Source organism: Gossypium arboreum, chromosome 11, assembly GCF_025698485.1.
Source record: "Gossypium arboreum isolate Shixiya-1 chromosome 11, ASM2569848v2, whole genome shotgun sequence".
NCBI classification, from domain to species: Eukaryota; Viridiplantae; Streptophyta; class Magnoliopsida; order Malvales; family Malvaceae; genus Gossypium; species Gossypium arboreum.
This window is the reverse complement of record NC_069080.1, coordinates 7,589,829-7,603,638: the sequence shown is the minus strand read 5'-3', so window position 1 is coordinate 7,603,638 and position 13,810 is coordinate 7,589,829. Positions and strand designations below refer to the sequence as shown.

General features: G+C 32.6%; 2 protein-coding genes across 3 annotated transcripts; both read left to right on the top strand.

Annotated features, from left to right (window-relative positions):
- Positions 1–6,949: 6,949 nt before the first annotated feature.
- Positions 6,950–10,241, top strand: LOC108457978 (probable protein S-acyltransferase 14). Its single transcript, XM_017757203.2, has 7 exons — positions 6,950–7,643; positions 8,080–8,299; positions 8,401–8,492; positions 8,731–8,854; positions 8,938–9,023; positions 9,321–9,386; positions 9,756–10,241. Exons 1-7 carry the CDS (start codon positions 7,434–7,436, stop codon positions 9,879–9,881), a joined length of 924 nt encoding a protein of 307 aa, XP_017612692.1. The 5' UTR covers positions 6,950–7,433; the 3' UTR covers positions 9,882–10,241.
- A 438-nt stretch (positions 10,242–10,679) lies between these two features.
- Positions 10,680–13,758, top strand: LOC108459678 (uncharacterized). Of its 2 annotated transcripts, none has more exons than XM_017759076.2 (7): positions 10,680–10,828; positions 11,589–11,940; positions 12,022–12,185; positions 12,263–12,343; positions 12,849–12,924; positions 13,010–13,102; positions 13,303–13,758. In XM_017759076.2, exons 2-7 carry the CDS (start codon positions 11,733–11,735, stop codon positions 13,461–13,463), a joined length of 783 nt encoding a protein of 260 aa, XP_017614565.1. In that variant the 5' UTR covers positions 10,680–10,828; positions 11,589–11,732; the 3' UTR covers positions 13,464–13,758. The 2 variants fall into 2 exon arrangements, with proteins under 2 accessions (XP_017614565.1, XP_052877237.1); XM_053021277.1 differs by having other exon boundaries at positions 10,733–10,880.
- The last annotated feature ends 52 nt before the right edge of the window (positions 13,759–13,810 follow it).

The window sequence follows — 13,810 nt, the reverse complement described above, 5'->3', positions numbered from 1 at the left end:
AAACGGCTTGCAGTGGGGAAATGCACGTACACATGGATCAAACATCCAGAACATCCGTTGGAAAATTCTTTTTCTCGGTTGTAGTTACTCATCCGGGCCATAATAAGGTCGTGTCTGCAACTCAATAGCAGTCCCTGGTACGTACTCCCTCATAGCGGCAATCCATCCCTGCAACTCATTATATGATGCATCGAAATCTCCGTACAATTGCTCCATTGCCATCTGTTTAGCTATCCATACCTTCCGGTATGACACTCGATACTGGAATCGTGCCTGTATTTCGGCAATCAGTACCGAAACCTTAATGGTCGGCATGTCTTCAACCATTGGCATGATGCACGTACAGATAGTTTTGGAATCAAGTTTTCGATGATATTCTGTCATACGTGATGAAGTGCATGTGTGAGGCCCAATAAATTTTCGTATCTCCCACATCTGTGACTTTTGGATAAATGCAGCTCGTATCTGCCAATTGCAGCCTTCCGCTGACTTCCAACACTTTCCAATATATAATGTCGGTTTAGACACAACGACTTTATAGTCTATTGATATATTCATACTATACTGTTTAATGGTAAATACGCACTCTTCCTTATTTTCGAATCTCTGGCCCACGAACAACTCCTCAAGATCAGAATATACGGCCATCCGATGAGTAGATTGTATTTCAGGGTACTCTGGGAACTCGGTTACATGCGCCGCATCGGGGTCTATCCGAGACATGTGTACCCCAAGATTATTTATGTATCACAATACGACGAATCTGGTTCCCGACTGAAGAAGCATTAACATTTACTTCCTCATTCACGCCTTCATCATCAATATCATCCGGGACCTCATCCACGTCGGGATCACTTTCACTATCGACTTCATGATCAGAATGATTACTACTATGGTATACATCATCACCAACCACAACAGTCTCGGGTGCAGCATTAAGATCAATGTCGATCCCATGAATAGTTGATTGACTACCAACGTATGATACCGGAACCACCATACACGGTTCTTGAACTCCATCTTCTTCACCTAATAGAGTGGCATCTTCAGTTTCCTCCACACCAGCTAACTCAGCAAATAACTGAATCGGTGCATTTTGGTTGCTCCAAGTCCCACAATAAAGAGCGACCATTGTCTCCACATCTTCATCGTCTACAAGTTCCATTTCGGTGAATTTTATGGGATCCGTCGAAACTGAGAACTTGTAGAAAAGTTTCGAGATCCTTCTTCCACAACGTTTATAAATTTTTTCACTAATTTTTTCCTTCATATCATCAAAAGAGGTATTTCTATTGAATCTCATTACTACTTGTTTGCGACATTCAAATATATATCCTACGCTTGTTGTCAAAATTTCTCCATTAAAATAAACGCATACGAAAAACTGATTCTCCATATTCAATACTAGATCTTTAAAAATTTCAAAATTCTCAAAATAGTTTGAATAGTAAAAAAGTTACATAAAATTTTTAATGCAAAATTTTTCATTCGAAGCTAACAAAATTATTAATTTAACAAACTTTTAAATAATAAAATTTCTAACAAAATTCTACATTCTATTTAAAATAAATAAATTAAAATACCTTATCCTTCTTCTTGCTTTCCTTTCTTTCCTTCTTCTCACTCTCTTCTTACTTCTATTTTGCTGCTAAATTTTCTGTATGTTCTTCATCTGATTTTCGGGGGAATATATAGGGAAAAATTAAGCATGTGGGCCCCACCAGTTGTGCCTACCAAGAAGGCACAACATGTATGTATGCTTCCATATACACGGGTTGTTTACTAACCCGAAAAATAAAATATATATATATAATAATAATTTTTTAAACGAAAAAAAATTAATATTAAAAAAATCGGTTGTGCCTGTCAGATAGGCACGACCTAAAAAAACATACCATTTTCGTTATTAATCAAGGTGACAACCTATTTTGGTGTATAAATTTTTTATAATATTGAGGTAAAAACCTAATATATCTTATTTAATCGGCTAACAAAATACATAATTAAATATGATTAATCTCAAAGTATAACCCAATTTCAATAATGCACGGAGAATTACTAATATAACAATACAAAATAAAGAATGAATAATATAACAATACATTACAATAAAACAAGACAAAACAATACACACGATAGTATGCCATAATAATATACAAAGCCTAATATGATATAATCAATACAAGACATAAAATGATAATTAAAAAGACTATGGTATAAGACAAATTTTAAAATAATGATGAACATGATATATGCATTGGTGAATTGATCAATTAGAAACCATTTGTAAAGATAAACTAGATATATACATGCAATTATTAGAAAACGTGTTATAGAATGAATTTTTTTTAAATACATAATATACAAAGTGTTAAAAATATTTGTTAAAATACACACAATAAAATAAAACTTAAATAATGTATGTAGTATGAAAGAATAGCAAGAATGCATGATAAAATATAATCCTAGGAAATGTACACAATATGTAATGACCGAATTTTACTAATCTTGAAAAAGTGCAATTTGGATATCATTTATGAAAATGGATTCATAAATATTTATTAAAAAATTTATGAAGTAAAATGAGTGGTTAATTAGAGTTTAATTAAGTGAATTTAACTTAATTAAGAGTGATTAGGAAAAAGGATTAAGTTGAATGAAGTGTAAAAGTTTAATTACGAAATTAAAGAATATAAGGGGACTAAATAGGAATTAAGCCTATTCTAAAGAATGAGGCGAACATAAAAATCTTTGATTTTTATGTTGTTTAAATTATAAATATATTATTAATGTTATTATTTTATTATATTACAAATTAAATTAATTATATTATTATATTTTGAAATAAATTAAGAAAAGGCAAATGTATGGTGTATATGGATATGGTGACATGTGCAATATTAATATACATACAATTGTAAAATACATGTATATTTACTTATCATATAAGTGTATTATTAAATTATATATTAGTATTAAGTAAAAGATATTTATATAATAAATAGATTAAAGAAAGGCAAATGTAAGGATATAAATGGATACAAATGTTAAATAAATATTGGTTATTTAGTAGATTTTTATTGTTATTATATTATATATATAAAACAAATGGAATAAAAAAAAGGAGGATAGAAAAGAAACAGAATGAAACGAAACAGAGAGCAGGTGAGAAAAAGAAAGAAAGAAAAGAAAAAAAAGGGGGAAAAGGGAAAATTAAGGTTTGATGCTTTAAATTTAAGCTTTAATAGGTAAGTCAATCAAGCCCTTTTTACTTAATTTTGATGTTTTAGAAGTTTCAGAATCAAATTTTGATGAAATTAAGTTGATATTTTGAAAGTTATTAGATTTTTAGATATTATCCATGTTAAATAAAATGATGAATTAAGGGCTAAATTGATAGAAATTCAAGTTAGAAATGATATAAGGATTGAATTGTAAAGTAATTCATAAGTTTTATGCTTTAAGGACTAAATTGAAAGAATTTTGAAATTATGGCTTTATGATGAAAAATAGATAATTATGTCTAATTTTGGCTAAAAATTGAGTAGAAGTAAAGTATGAATTAAGATAGAAAAGCAAGTGAATTTAGTTAGATTAAATTGAAATTAAAAGTAGAAAATCAACATTTTACACTAAGACTATTTTGGAAAGCAGCAGTAGTCTAAGTTTGAAAAATCACCAAAATTTATAGAAATTGAATTAGAGGATGAATTAAATATGGAATTAAATCTTATTGAGTATAGTCTCCTATAGAAGAAACGGTATAAGCAATTGAATTGTAAATTATAAGATATAATGAATTTTGTGAGACAAGGTTAGAATGAATTTGGGTTCTCTTGTTCTGAGTTTGGAAAATCACCAAAAATTGGAGAAAAATAATTAGAGGCTTAAAGTTATATGTTTAGAATCCATAATAAGTCTATTTTCAGGAGAAATTAACGGAAATATTATCTGAGTTTTGTACTATGAGATAATTAATTTTTAGTGAAGAAGGGTCGAAACTGTCAGACAGCAGAACAGGGGTAACTTTAAAGAATAAACTGTACTTATTGGATAAACCAAAAATTCTTAAAATTTCATGGTAAGAAGATATATGAGTCTAGTTTCAGGAAAAATTAGCGGATCTTAATTTTGAGTTTTATAGCTCCAGATATAAATAATTTAGTGGCTATGACACAGATGAACAGCTTGAATATCCATAAAAGTAAATAATAAAAATTATAGAAAATGTTACTTACAAGTGTGTTATATACATTAAGGATGTGGAATGGAGAGGAGGAGGAGAAAAATATATATGAATATTCAGTTAGCATGGCTAATTTGCATGTTTTAAGCTCATGGACTAAATTGAATAAAAGTAAAACTTTAGGGGGCAATTTTGTAAAAATATAAAAAATGACTAAATTGAAGGGAATGAATTGTTTTATTATCTAAATTAATGAATTGAATGAAATTATCAATTTAAGATTGGGTGAAATTTGGAAAAATGGTAAATTACCAATATGCCCCTAAATCTTGGTATTTCTGCAATTTAGTCAGGTAGGTTCGTATATCCTGAATGAGCATGTAAATATGACAATTTAAGTATTGTATCGTATTTTATATGATATTTTGAATTGAATATATGAAAAGGATGTTATATGAAACATGAAAATGAATACTAAATAATATAAATTAATTGAAATTATTCTGAAAATCTCGGTAATGCCTCGTATCCTATCCTGGTCTCAGGTACAGGTATGGGGTATTACATTTGATAAATATTTACGAATCCATTTTTCATAAACATATATCCGAAATTACACTTTTTCAGTATCCGTAAAATTCGGTCATTACACAATAGATTTATAAAACATATATACATAAATAACTTTAAAAATAATTATTTGTAAAAACATAAAATGCATACAAGCTTAAATTAATTTTATAATAAATTATATAATAGATTTAAGAACATGTTTATATATATATATATATATATATATATATATATATATAAAGAAGACTATATGTATAAAATACATGGATTTAATAATATATATATAGATCAAATATAGGTATCAATAAATATATATACTTGCATAATAATGATTTAAAAGGGATATTATGTAGGATCATGTAATAAGATATAAGAATAAATTTAAAAGGAATTGTATGTGTAAAAGTAATATGAAAATATTAGTATACATGAAATAAAACTAACTTTGTTATAAGATATGCATCTTTATATCTATATAATTGCGTATAAATAAAATATAAGAATAAATTTAAAAGGAATTATATGTGTAAAAAAAATAATATGAGGTTAATAATATATATATATGAAATAAAATTAACTTTAATACAAAGTACATATATATATATGTGTGTGTGTATAATAGTGTATATAAAAATATTTTCATAAAATAGTGTACAAAATATAAAGATATAATTACCCCAAAAAGTAAGCAAATGATAAATAATGATAAACACTAATTAAAAGGTATAAAATGAAAAAATAAAAAAAGAAAAACTAATTGGAATCAAATTAAAAATAATAAGGATAATTTACAAATGAGATAGTTTATAGGGCCAATATGTAATGCGCACAATTGTATGAGGACTAGAATTGGGAATATCCCCGAGTCTAAAACGCAGCGCTACACAGTGGACTAAACTGAAAATGCGTGCAAATTAAAGAACTAATTTAAGAAAGAAAGAAAAAAGAAAAAAAAGGGTCCAATTGAATGTACGCGTGAAAGGGGAGGACTTATTGCACAAATTGCCCATTCTGAACAAAAAGGCGCAGATTCGGCCTGCACATCTGGTTGACGCGCGGATCCTCACCCATTTAAACGGCGCCGTTTCAATTTCTGCATAATTAAGCCTAAAGAAAACCTACATCAGATATCTAACCCTCCCATTAACGAATCAAAGTAAAAAAAAGAACTAAAGCTTCTATCTCCTTCGTTCAGACGAACCCTAGATCACCCCTCAAGCCACCGATTCCCATTCCCCAGGCAACAACCTGCCCCTTTAGGCCCAGAGGATGATTTTTTAGCCTCAAGATCTCCTCCTGGCTTCGACTTCAACAAAGCAGAAGGAGGTCTGCGGCGTATTTCCCAGGTAAGCCCCTTTTTTCCCTTTTTTTTTTGCTTTTGAATATCAGAACAAGGAAACCTAGACGAATGAAACTATAAGAAATCCAAGATTTTTTGAATCGGAAAATCACCTTGATTCTTTTTTGTATTTGATTGCTTTTTTTTTTGTGTAATTTTTTGTTCGTAACCTTTATACAATGGCCATGTTCTTGGCTTTATAGCCGAAAACAGAGAAAAATGAAAAAGAGAAAAAGAAAAAAATACAAATTTCTTGCTTTTTCTCTCTGCTGTGTTGTCCCTTTCGCATTTGTGCGCAGGTATGGAGCTCAGTGGTCGTACGGTGTTGCGCTGGCGGTGAGGACGAAGGGTACAGAGCCAGGCTGTGAGCGCACGGAGGCCGTACATGGGAATGTTTGGCTGCGGCGCACCTAAGGAACCTAGGGTTTCCGAAAGTGTTTGATTTTGGGCCACTTGGACCTTGTATTTATGGACTAGGTTTAATATTAGTTGTTGGGCCATTGAAATTTGACAAATTTGGGCGGATGGTTTTAGGGTCTTGAATATTGAGCTTGTAATTTGACATTCATGAACTTTTTATTATTTTGGTTTTGTGTTTATACGGGCCCGGGTTAAATTGGCCCATTACAATATATATGTCAGTAATTACTTTCATTTGTAAAACATTTAATTACTAAATGTGCAATATACAATATTTAATTGGTGTAATTTAGAATACCATTATTTAAAATTATTTGTGAAAAAGTACAAATCTCTAAAAATTATGTAAATAAATTTTAAGTAATGTATACAATTAATCCACAGTTAAAGGATTATGATTTATGACGCAATCAAACAATTAATACATCTCGCTTATCCCATTTCACTTGTAATTAGCTTTTGAGTATTTTTATTTTTTGCAACATTAATTTTTTCCCAATTACCCATTGCCTTCTTAGTCCGAGAAAGGAAAATACCAGATATTTTCTTCAATCCTCTGTTACTGGTCTTCAGTCTAGCAAGATAGATATGGATTCCACAGCTTACCTGGAAACCCAAATTCCGGTGTATACCAAATCCCATAAACTCTAGATTCACAATCCCACTCTCACAATATATTGCAGAAAGGAAAAAGTTTCTTTCTTTCATTTCTTTTCGGAAAGAAACCCTTTTTCTTTTTTCTTGTTTCACTGTAATCCCAGTTTTCTTCTCCACTGTTCTCAATTGGAAAACCTCAGATTGCTTCATCTTCTAAGTCATTCAGACAACCTTAATTAGGACTCCTAGTTTTTTAAAGAGTTACAAAGCACTGTGAATCAGAAGGGTTTTATTTATCTTATTGGTTAGCTGGGTATTATGCACAGATCCGGAGCAACGATGGCTTGGAATGTATTCAAGTTTTGCACGGCTCTGAGGGCTCTGGGCTCGATCATGATCCTTTTGGTTTTAGGGGTCGTGGGTGTCACATACTACTCTGTCGTTTTGACTAATTATGGCCCAGCTTTATACGATGGTGGCTTTAATTCCCTTACTGCTGCTGTTATCTTGTTCTTCTTTCATTGTTTCGTAAGTCTCCAAACTTGTTACTGGGGTTTTCTTAGGTTTTACATATCTTCCTCTGGATTACGTATCTTGACATTTAACATATTTTTATTGGTTTTGTAATTAGATTAGACATCAGGTCCGTTGAAATTAAATTAATTAAATTCAACTAAATAACGCGGCTTTTTTTGTTTTTTCTTTTAAAATCATTAACATGGTTCTGAAAAGATCCAAGCTTGAGTTTTGTGTTTGCTTATTCATTAGTTAGTGGTCTTTCTAGATCTTATATTTTCTTCCTTTTTGCCTTAGTTGTTATGAATCATTAAGAATTTCAGTATTTGGGGTTCTGGGGTAATGATTAATGTTATTGCATTTCTATAAGAATGTAACAGTTGTGGACGATTAATTGTTTTCTGGAAACTAATTCTCTAAATGTGGAAATTTGGATGTGATTCTGCAGTTGGTAATGCTGTTATGGAGTTACTTTTCTGTTGTTTTGACTGACCCGGGTAGTGTGCCACCTAACTGGAGGCCGGCTTTGGACGAGGAGAGAGGAGAGGCTGACCCATTGAATGGTTCAGAGTTCAATGGTTCGCAGCCAGACCCATTAAATCAAAGAATTCGATATTGTCGGAAATGCAACCAGCTGAAACCACCCCGCTGCCATCATTGTTCTGTTTGTAAGTTCTTCATTTACTAAAACTCTCCGTTAATTGTTCTTGATTTGCTAATAATGTTGTTATCGTTGATGACCAGTTTCGTATTAATATCATTGTTTCAGGTGGGCGGTGTGTGCTAAAGATGGACCATCATTGTGTGTGGGTTGTCAATTGTGTTGGTGCACAAAATTACAAGTATTTTCTTCTTTTCTTGGTATGTCTGCTTTATTTTTGAATTAGTTGTACATACATTTTGTCCTTTTTGAAATCCTACAAGTTTGGTTCCTATTTTCAAGTCTCTTTTAGAAACATAAGTTGTGCCTTGGAGTGTTTCTTTTTGCTCTAACATTCTGATTATAGTAATATATTTTGTGATTGCAATTCATGAGATGTTAAGGAGAAATACTTCGGTTTTCTTGGATTGCTTTGACTATGTATTCCCATCACTGCAGTTTTACACATTCCTCGAGACTAGTCTTGTGACTATGGCCTTGTTGCCACATTTCATAGCATTTTTTAGTGATGGAGAAATTCCCGGAACCCCCGGCACCCTTGCTACCACTTTCCTTGCCTTTGGTAAGTGTTGCTTTGACTGATCTTCTGACCAAGTTAACTTCTGCGACTTTGTACAAATGTATGACTATGTTCTCTTGTCACAGTTTTGAATTTGGCATTTGCATTGAGCGTCTTGGGGTTTTTGATCATGCACATATCTTTGGTTTCAGCTAATACCACTACCATTGAGGTACTGTGATTTTCTCTTCATATTGAAGCTCAATTTCATGTCATAATAGTTGGGTTTTTTTAGTATTTTTCATTATATTTATTATTTTAGTACCGTGCCATAATACAGGGAGACATGCTGAAAATCATTAGTGTGTTAATTTCCCCCCTCTCCCCTTGCCCTAATTTACTGAATATCCTCAATGAGAATTTAGATCCATCTTTCAGCTAGATCATGTGGTGTATTGCGCTTCTTGATGATTAGAATGCAGCATAAATGGACTCAAAGTTAAAAAATTGGTTATTGTCTTTGAAACAGGCATATGAGAAGAAAAGCACTCCAAAATGGCGTTATGACCTTGGTCGAAAGAAAAATTTTGAGCAGGTTAATTTTTTTTACAAATACATCGCTATTTACCATTACATGCAATTCTTGCACAAAAAAGGCATTGATGTTTGGTCATTCGATGATTGATCTGGTTGAAATCAGTTAATCCCTGTTACTGTCCTTTATCATTTGGGTTGTCTGGAATTTCTTTTAAAAGTTTTGCTTCTAATGTTTCTTCGACAAGTCCTCGTGGCAGTTGGTACTTTTTTGTTGGAGGCCAACTTTTTTAGTATTTGTGCTGAATTATTGGTTAGAAGTTAGTAGTTTTACACTGTAACTGGGTAAGTGGAGTATGTGGTCTTGTAGCTGGCTTTTCTGGCATGCTGTCATCAGTTTACTCAAGTTCTGGTTTTGGTATATATATAGGTGTTTGGAACAGACAAGCTATACTGGTTCATTCCCGGTTATTCAGATGAGGATTTACGACGGATGCCAGCACTCCAGGGTCTTGAATATCCATCAAAGCCTGATTTCGATTCCCAGGAATTCTAAAAAGTAAAAACCAAACCACCAGAGGCAGGAAAATTTTCTTCTAACTCTCTATCGGTACAGAAGCTTCAGGCGTCGCTCCCTTTGTGAGGTGTATATCACGCTCAGTGTTGGGTTTCGGCTTCTAACCATTGATTCCCACAGGCATCTTCTTCACCTAGAAATAAAGAGTAGAGGGAGGAAGAGAGAGAATATGTAGCAGGGAAAGCAAGCAGCATATGATTAAAATGGTGTAGGGAGAGCAGTAGGCTTTACTTATGAAATGTTAACATTTGACGTTGTTGTATTGTAGATTTGTTGTATGTACTGATTGGAAATAAAGAGATTGCTTTTGGTGGATGATAATGTCCATTTTCTATTCAACTGTGGCATACTATGTTCTTGTTTCCATAATTTCTAAGTTCTCTTCATCAGCCTACGGATTTGATAAATTTATTATTAAGTTTGCAAGGGTTTTGTATCTGTTTACCGTAATGTAAGTTCATAAATTTTCATTGAAACGTAGCTAGCCTAGCCTATGGTGGTACGCTAATCCAACAAATTTCCTTTTTAATTAAGAAAATTACGTTATTTATATTTTTATTGACTAATATTTTAATACGGTATTAGATTACGCACGAATATGTATATTTCATATTTTCGCAATAATATAAAATAAAAAATTGGATACAAACTCCATTTTGATAACTCTTAAATTTAAACAAAATCCAATAAATTAAGATCATTATCCTAATAAAACCTGGAACATTCTAGCTTTAATTAGGAGAAGAAAGTGAGACACGTGTCACCTTCTCATACGTTCTTATTTAGTCCCGAATTCAGAGGTAGTGAGAGCAATTTTGACCACGACACAAAGAGAATAGAAAAGGAAAAAAGAAAAAACCTTGAAGCGTCCTTGCGCTTCATTTGAAATATATCTTCCGGTATTTGAAATCCAATCATTTCACCTGGTAATATCATCTCTCTTTTTCTTGAATTCGCATTTAGAAGTTAGGGAATCAGGTTCATGCTCTATTCGATATTTTCTTCATTTAAAATTGTCTATCTTTATGAATTATGATAGCTTTCATGCAAATTCTGGATGCGGATTACCTGAAGCTGAATTTCGATTCTTTTTCATCTATGATCATGTGAATTCCGAGATCATGATGAATTTTTTTTAATAACGAAATGGTTTTGTTATAGGAAATGAGCACTTCAGTAATTTAAGGATTACATGTGTGAAAGTTTCTCGTTTGAATAGTTGTTTCCCTGTATTTTTAGGCAATAGAACGGAGCGTAAATAAGCCTTATAGCTGCATGTTTAGTTAGCTAGTTTAATATCAATCTGAAGGAACTAGCATCTCCTTTTAAACAAATGTGATTAATTTATTAACAGCTGCCCTATTAATTATTTTTGAATTATTTTGCTGTTAAGTTGCATTTAAGAGATCAAATATGGTAGAGCTCTATCTCTTTGACTTGTTAGATAGATGATGGTTGATGGAGTTGATAGATTGGTTTCATTTTATTATTCAAGTGTATCCTCTCTAATAGATAGATGGTAAAAGTTTTCTTTTGGTATATCTCAAAAATGTTTCATTTTCGAACTTTTAATTGTTGGTGTTGAAATTTTCTTTTTTGATATATATTACAATGTTTTTCTCAAGGCCATCTTTGCCAATTCTTATCAGCATGTTTCCTTTTTTAAACTTGTTATGTTCTTTTCAGACAGCAGACAAATGCAGAGGAGAAGAGAAAGCACAAATGACCTCTTTGATAGGGGTGAGCCATTTGATGCTTTCCGAAGGTTTGGTAGCTTTGGATCCTATAATGGTATGATGTCTAGCCTCTTTGGAGGTAAAGATCCTTTTGATGACCCCTTCTTCAGTCGTCCGTTCAGTAGCATATTTGAACCTAGCATCTTTGATCAAAGTACAACTTGGCAATGGAGGAAAGGGAATAGTTATAGAAGAACTGAACTCTGATGGTGAGGAAGAGAAAGAAAAAGATAAAGGCAATACTGAGCATGATGGTTCAGACAAGGAGCCATTCGTTGAGCACCTAGATGATAGTGATAATGGTAAATGGAATTTTATTTTGGATGAGTGCATAAGACCTGTATTTTTGTATGTCATAATGATTGAGGTGGTATATTTAACAGATGGGAAGATTCTGAATTTGAATATTAGGAATGAGTATGACAAGGTGAAAGGCTCAAAGGCACAAGCTCCTAATTTTAGTTTTCAGACCTCCAGAGCTACATATGGAGGTGTAGATGGAACTTATTACACTAATACAAGAAGCAGGAAGACAGGCAGTGATGGAGTAAGTAGCTCTTTGTAGTGAATGCTCAATTATAATTAAAACTCTTCTTGTTTCTAACATATGTGTTGGTCTTTCAGGTGGTGATTGAGGAGAGAAAAGAAGCAGATACAACAACTGGTCAAGCAACACATAGGATTTCTAGAGGAATTCACGATAAGGTAATTATTCCATTGGTGGTCTCACTAGCCTTTCTTGGGAACAATTAAAAAATGGGACGCTAAAGAGGGCAGTTATATATGTCAATTATCGTATTGAATAACTGCAACTTTGGGTGTGTTCTGAAAGGGCATATCCTCCAAGGAACTTCAGAATTCATTGAATGTACAGCTTGTTGTACAATATCAAAATACCTAGTTGATTTGCAGTTATCTATTTCATTGTCACAATGAGACTTATTTTTAAGCTCTACTTTAGAACTGATTTTTGTCATCAGATATATTTTCATGCCGTAATTTGGAATCAGTTTATTTCCTTACCACTTGTCCTCGGAGTTAGTTTTGCTTCTACTGCATTTCATGTATTTGTTCACTTTCGTTTGCTACCTTTCACTGTTATGAGAGATCTTTAGAAATGATAAAGGAAGAACAAAGATTTAACCTTCACTTGCAATAATTTGTGCATTTAATTCTTGCTAGGATTGAGAATGTTCCTTTCTTCATGCAGGGCCATTCTATTACAAGGAAGCTGAGTTCAGATGGTAAGGTGGACACAACGCAAACATTACACAACTTGAATGAAGGTTTGTTCCCTGGTTTGCTTACCGTGATTATTCAAGAACATTGTGCTTGAATGGAACTGATATTTTTCGTATTGCAACTTATTAGACGAGCTTGCGGAGTTTGAAAAGGCCTGGGAAGGTAATAGTCAGGGTCATTTGACTGGTTGGAGCGATGGATTTAGTGCACCTGCGAAAGCTGGTAAATGTTTCTTTTAACCTTTATGAGCGATTATTGGTAGAGATCTTATTGTTTATTCTTTTTTCTTTTGAGCATATAAACTCATTTATTCTAGTTTTACTAGAAAATTTATCGTTAACAAAGAAGGTATCATTTTCATGGATTATGAGTTTGGCATCACTTCTTTCATTTTCTTTTTTCAATATCCAATGCGAACGTAGGATCTGGAACTAATGAGCAAATGGGAGTGGCAGTGAAGGACAGTTGGAGACTTCCATATAGAGAGCAGGCCCGAAACATGGGAAATCAAGGAGCAAACACTGAAGCAAGAACCACTTCTGGGGGTAGAACAAAGAAGGTTGTTAGGATTAATATAGAATGAACCAGGTATGAGCATATACTGGTTATGCCGCTTTGGTCACTGCACTCTAGTGCTCATAGGGTTCTAGCAATAATTCCGAAGCATGGATCTTTTCTCAATTTAGTTGAAAGCATATTTTGTCCTGCTACATATGTATTTGTTTGGGATTCTGGTAATAGTTGAGTAAATGAACACTAGAAACTCTTCATTTTAAAGTTGTTTTGCATTAAAACTAGCGATACAAGTGAAATGGAAAGAAAAGAAAGGGCAGAATTTCATTATGGTCTATCCTTGGCTCTTTCTTGGTTGTGTAAAAGTTACTTTGATTGTTCATAATTGCTATTGTACTTGTGGGCTTTAACCAGGCT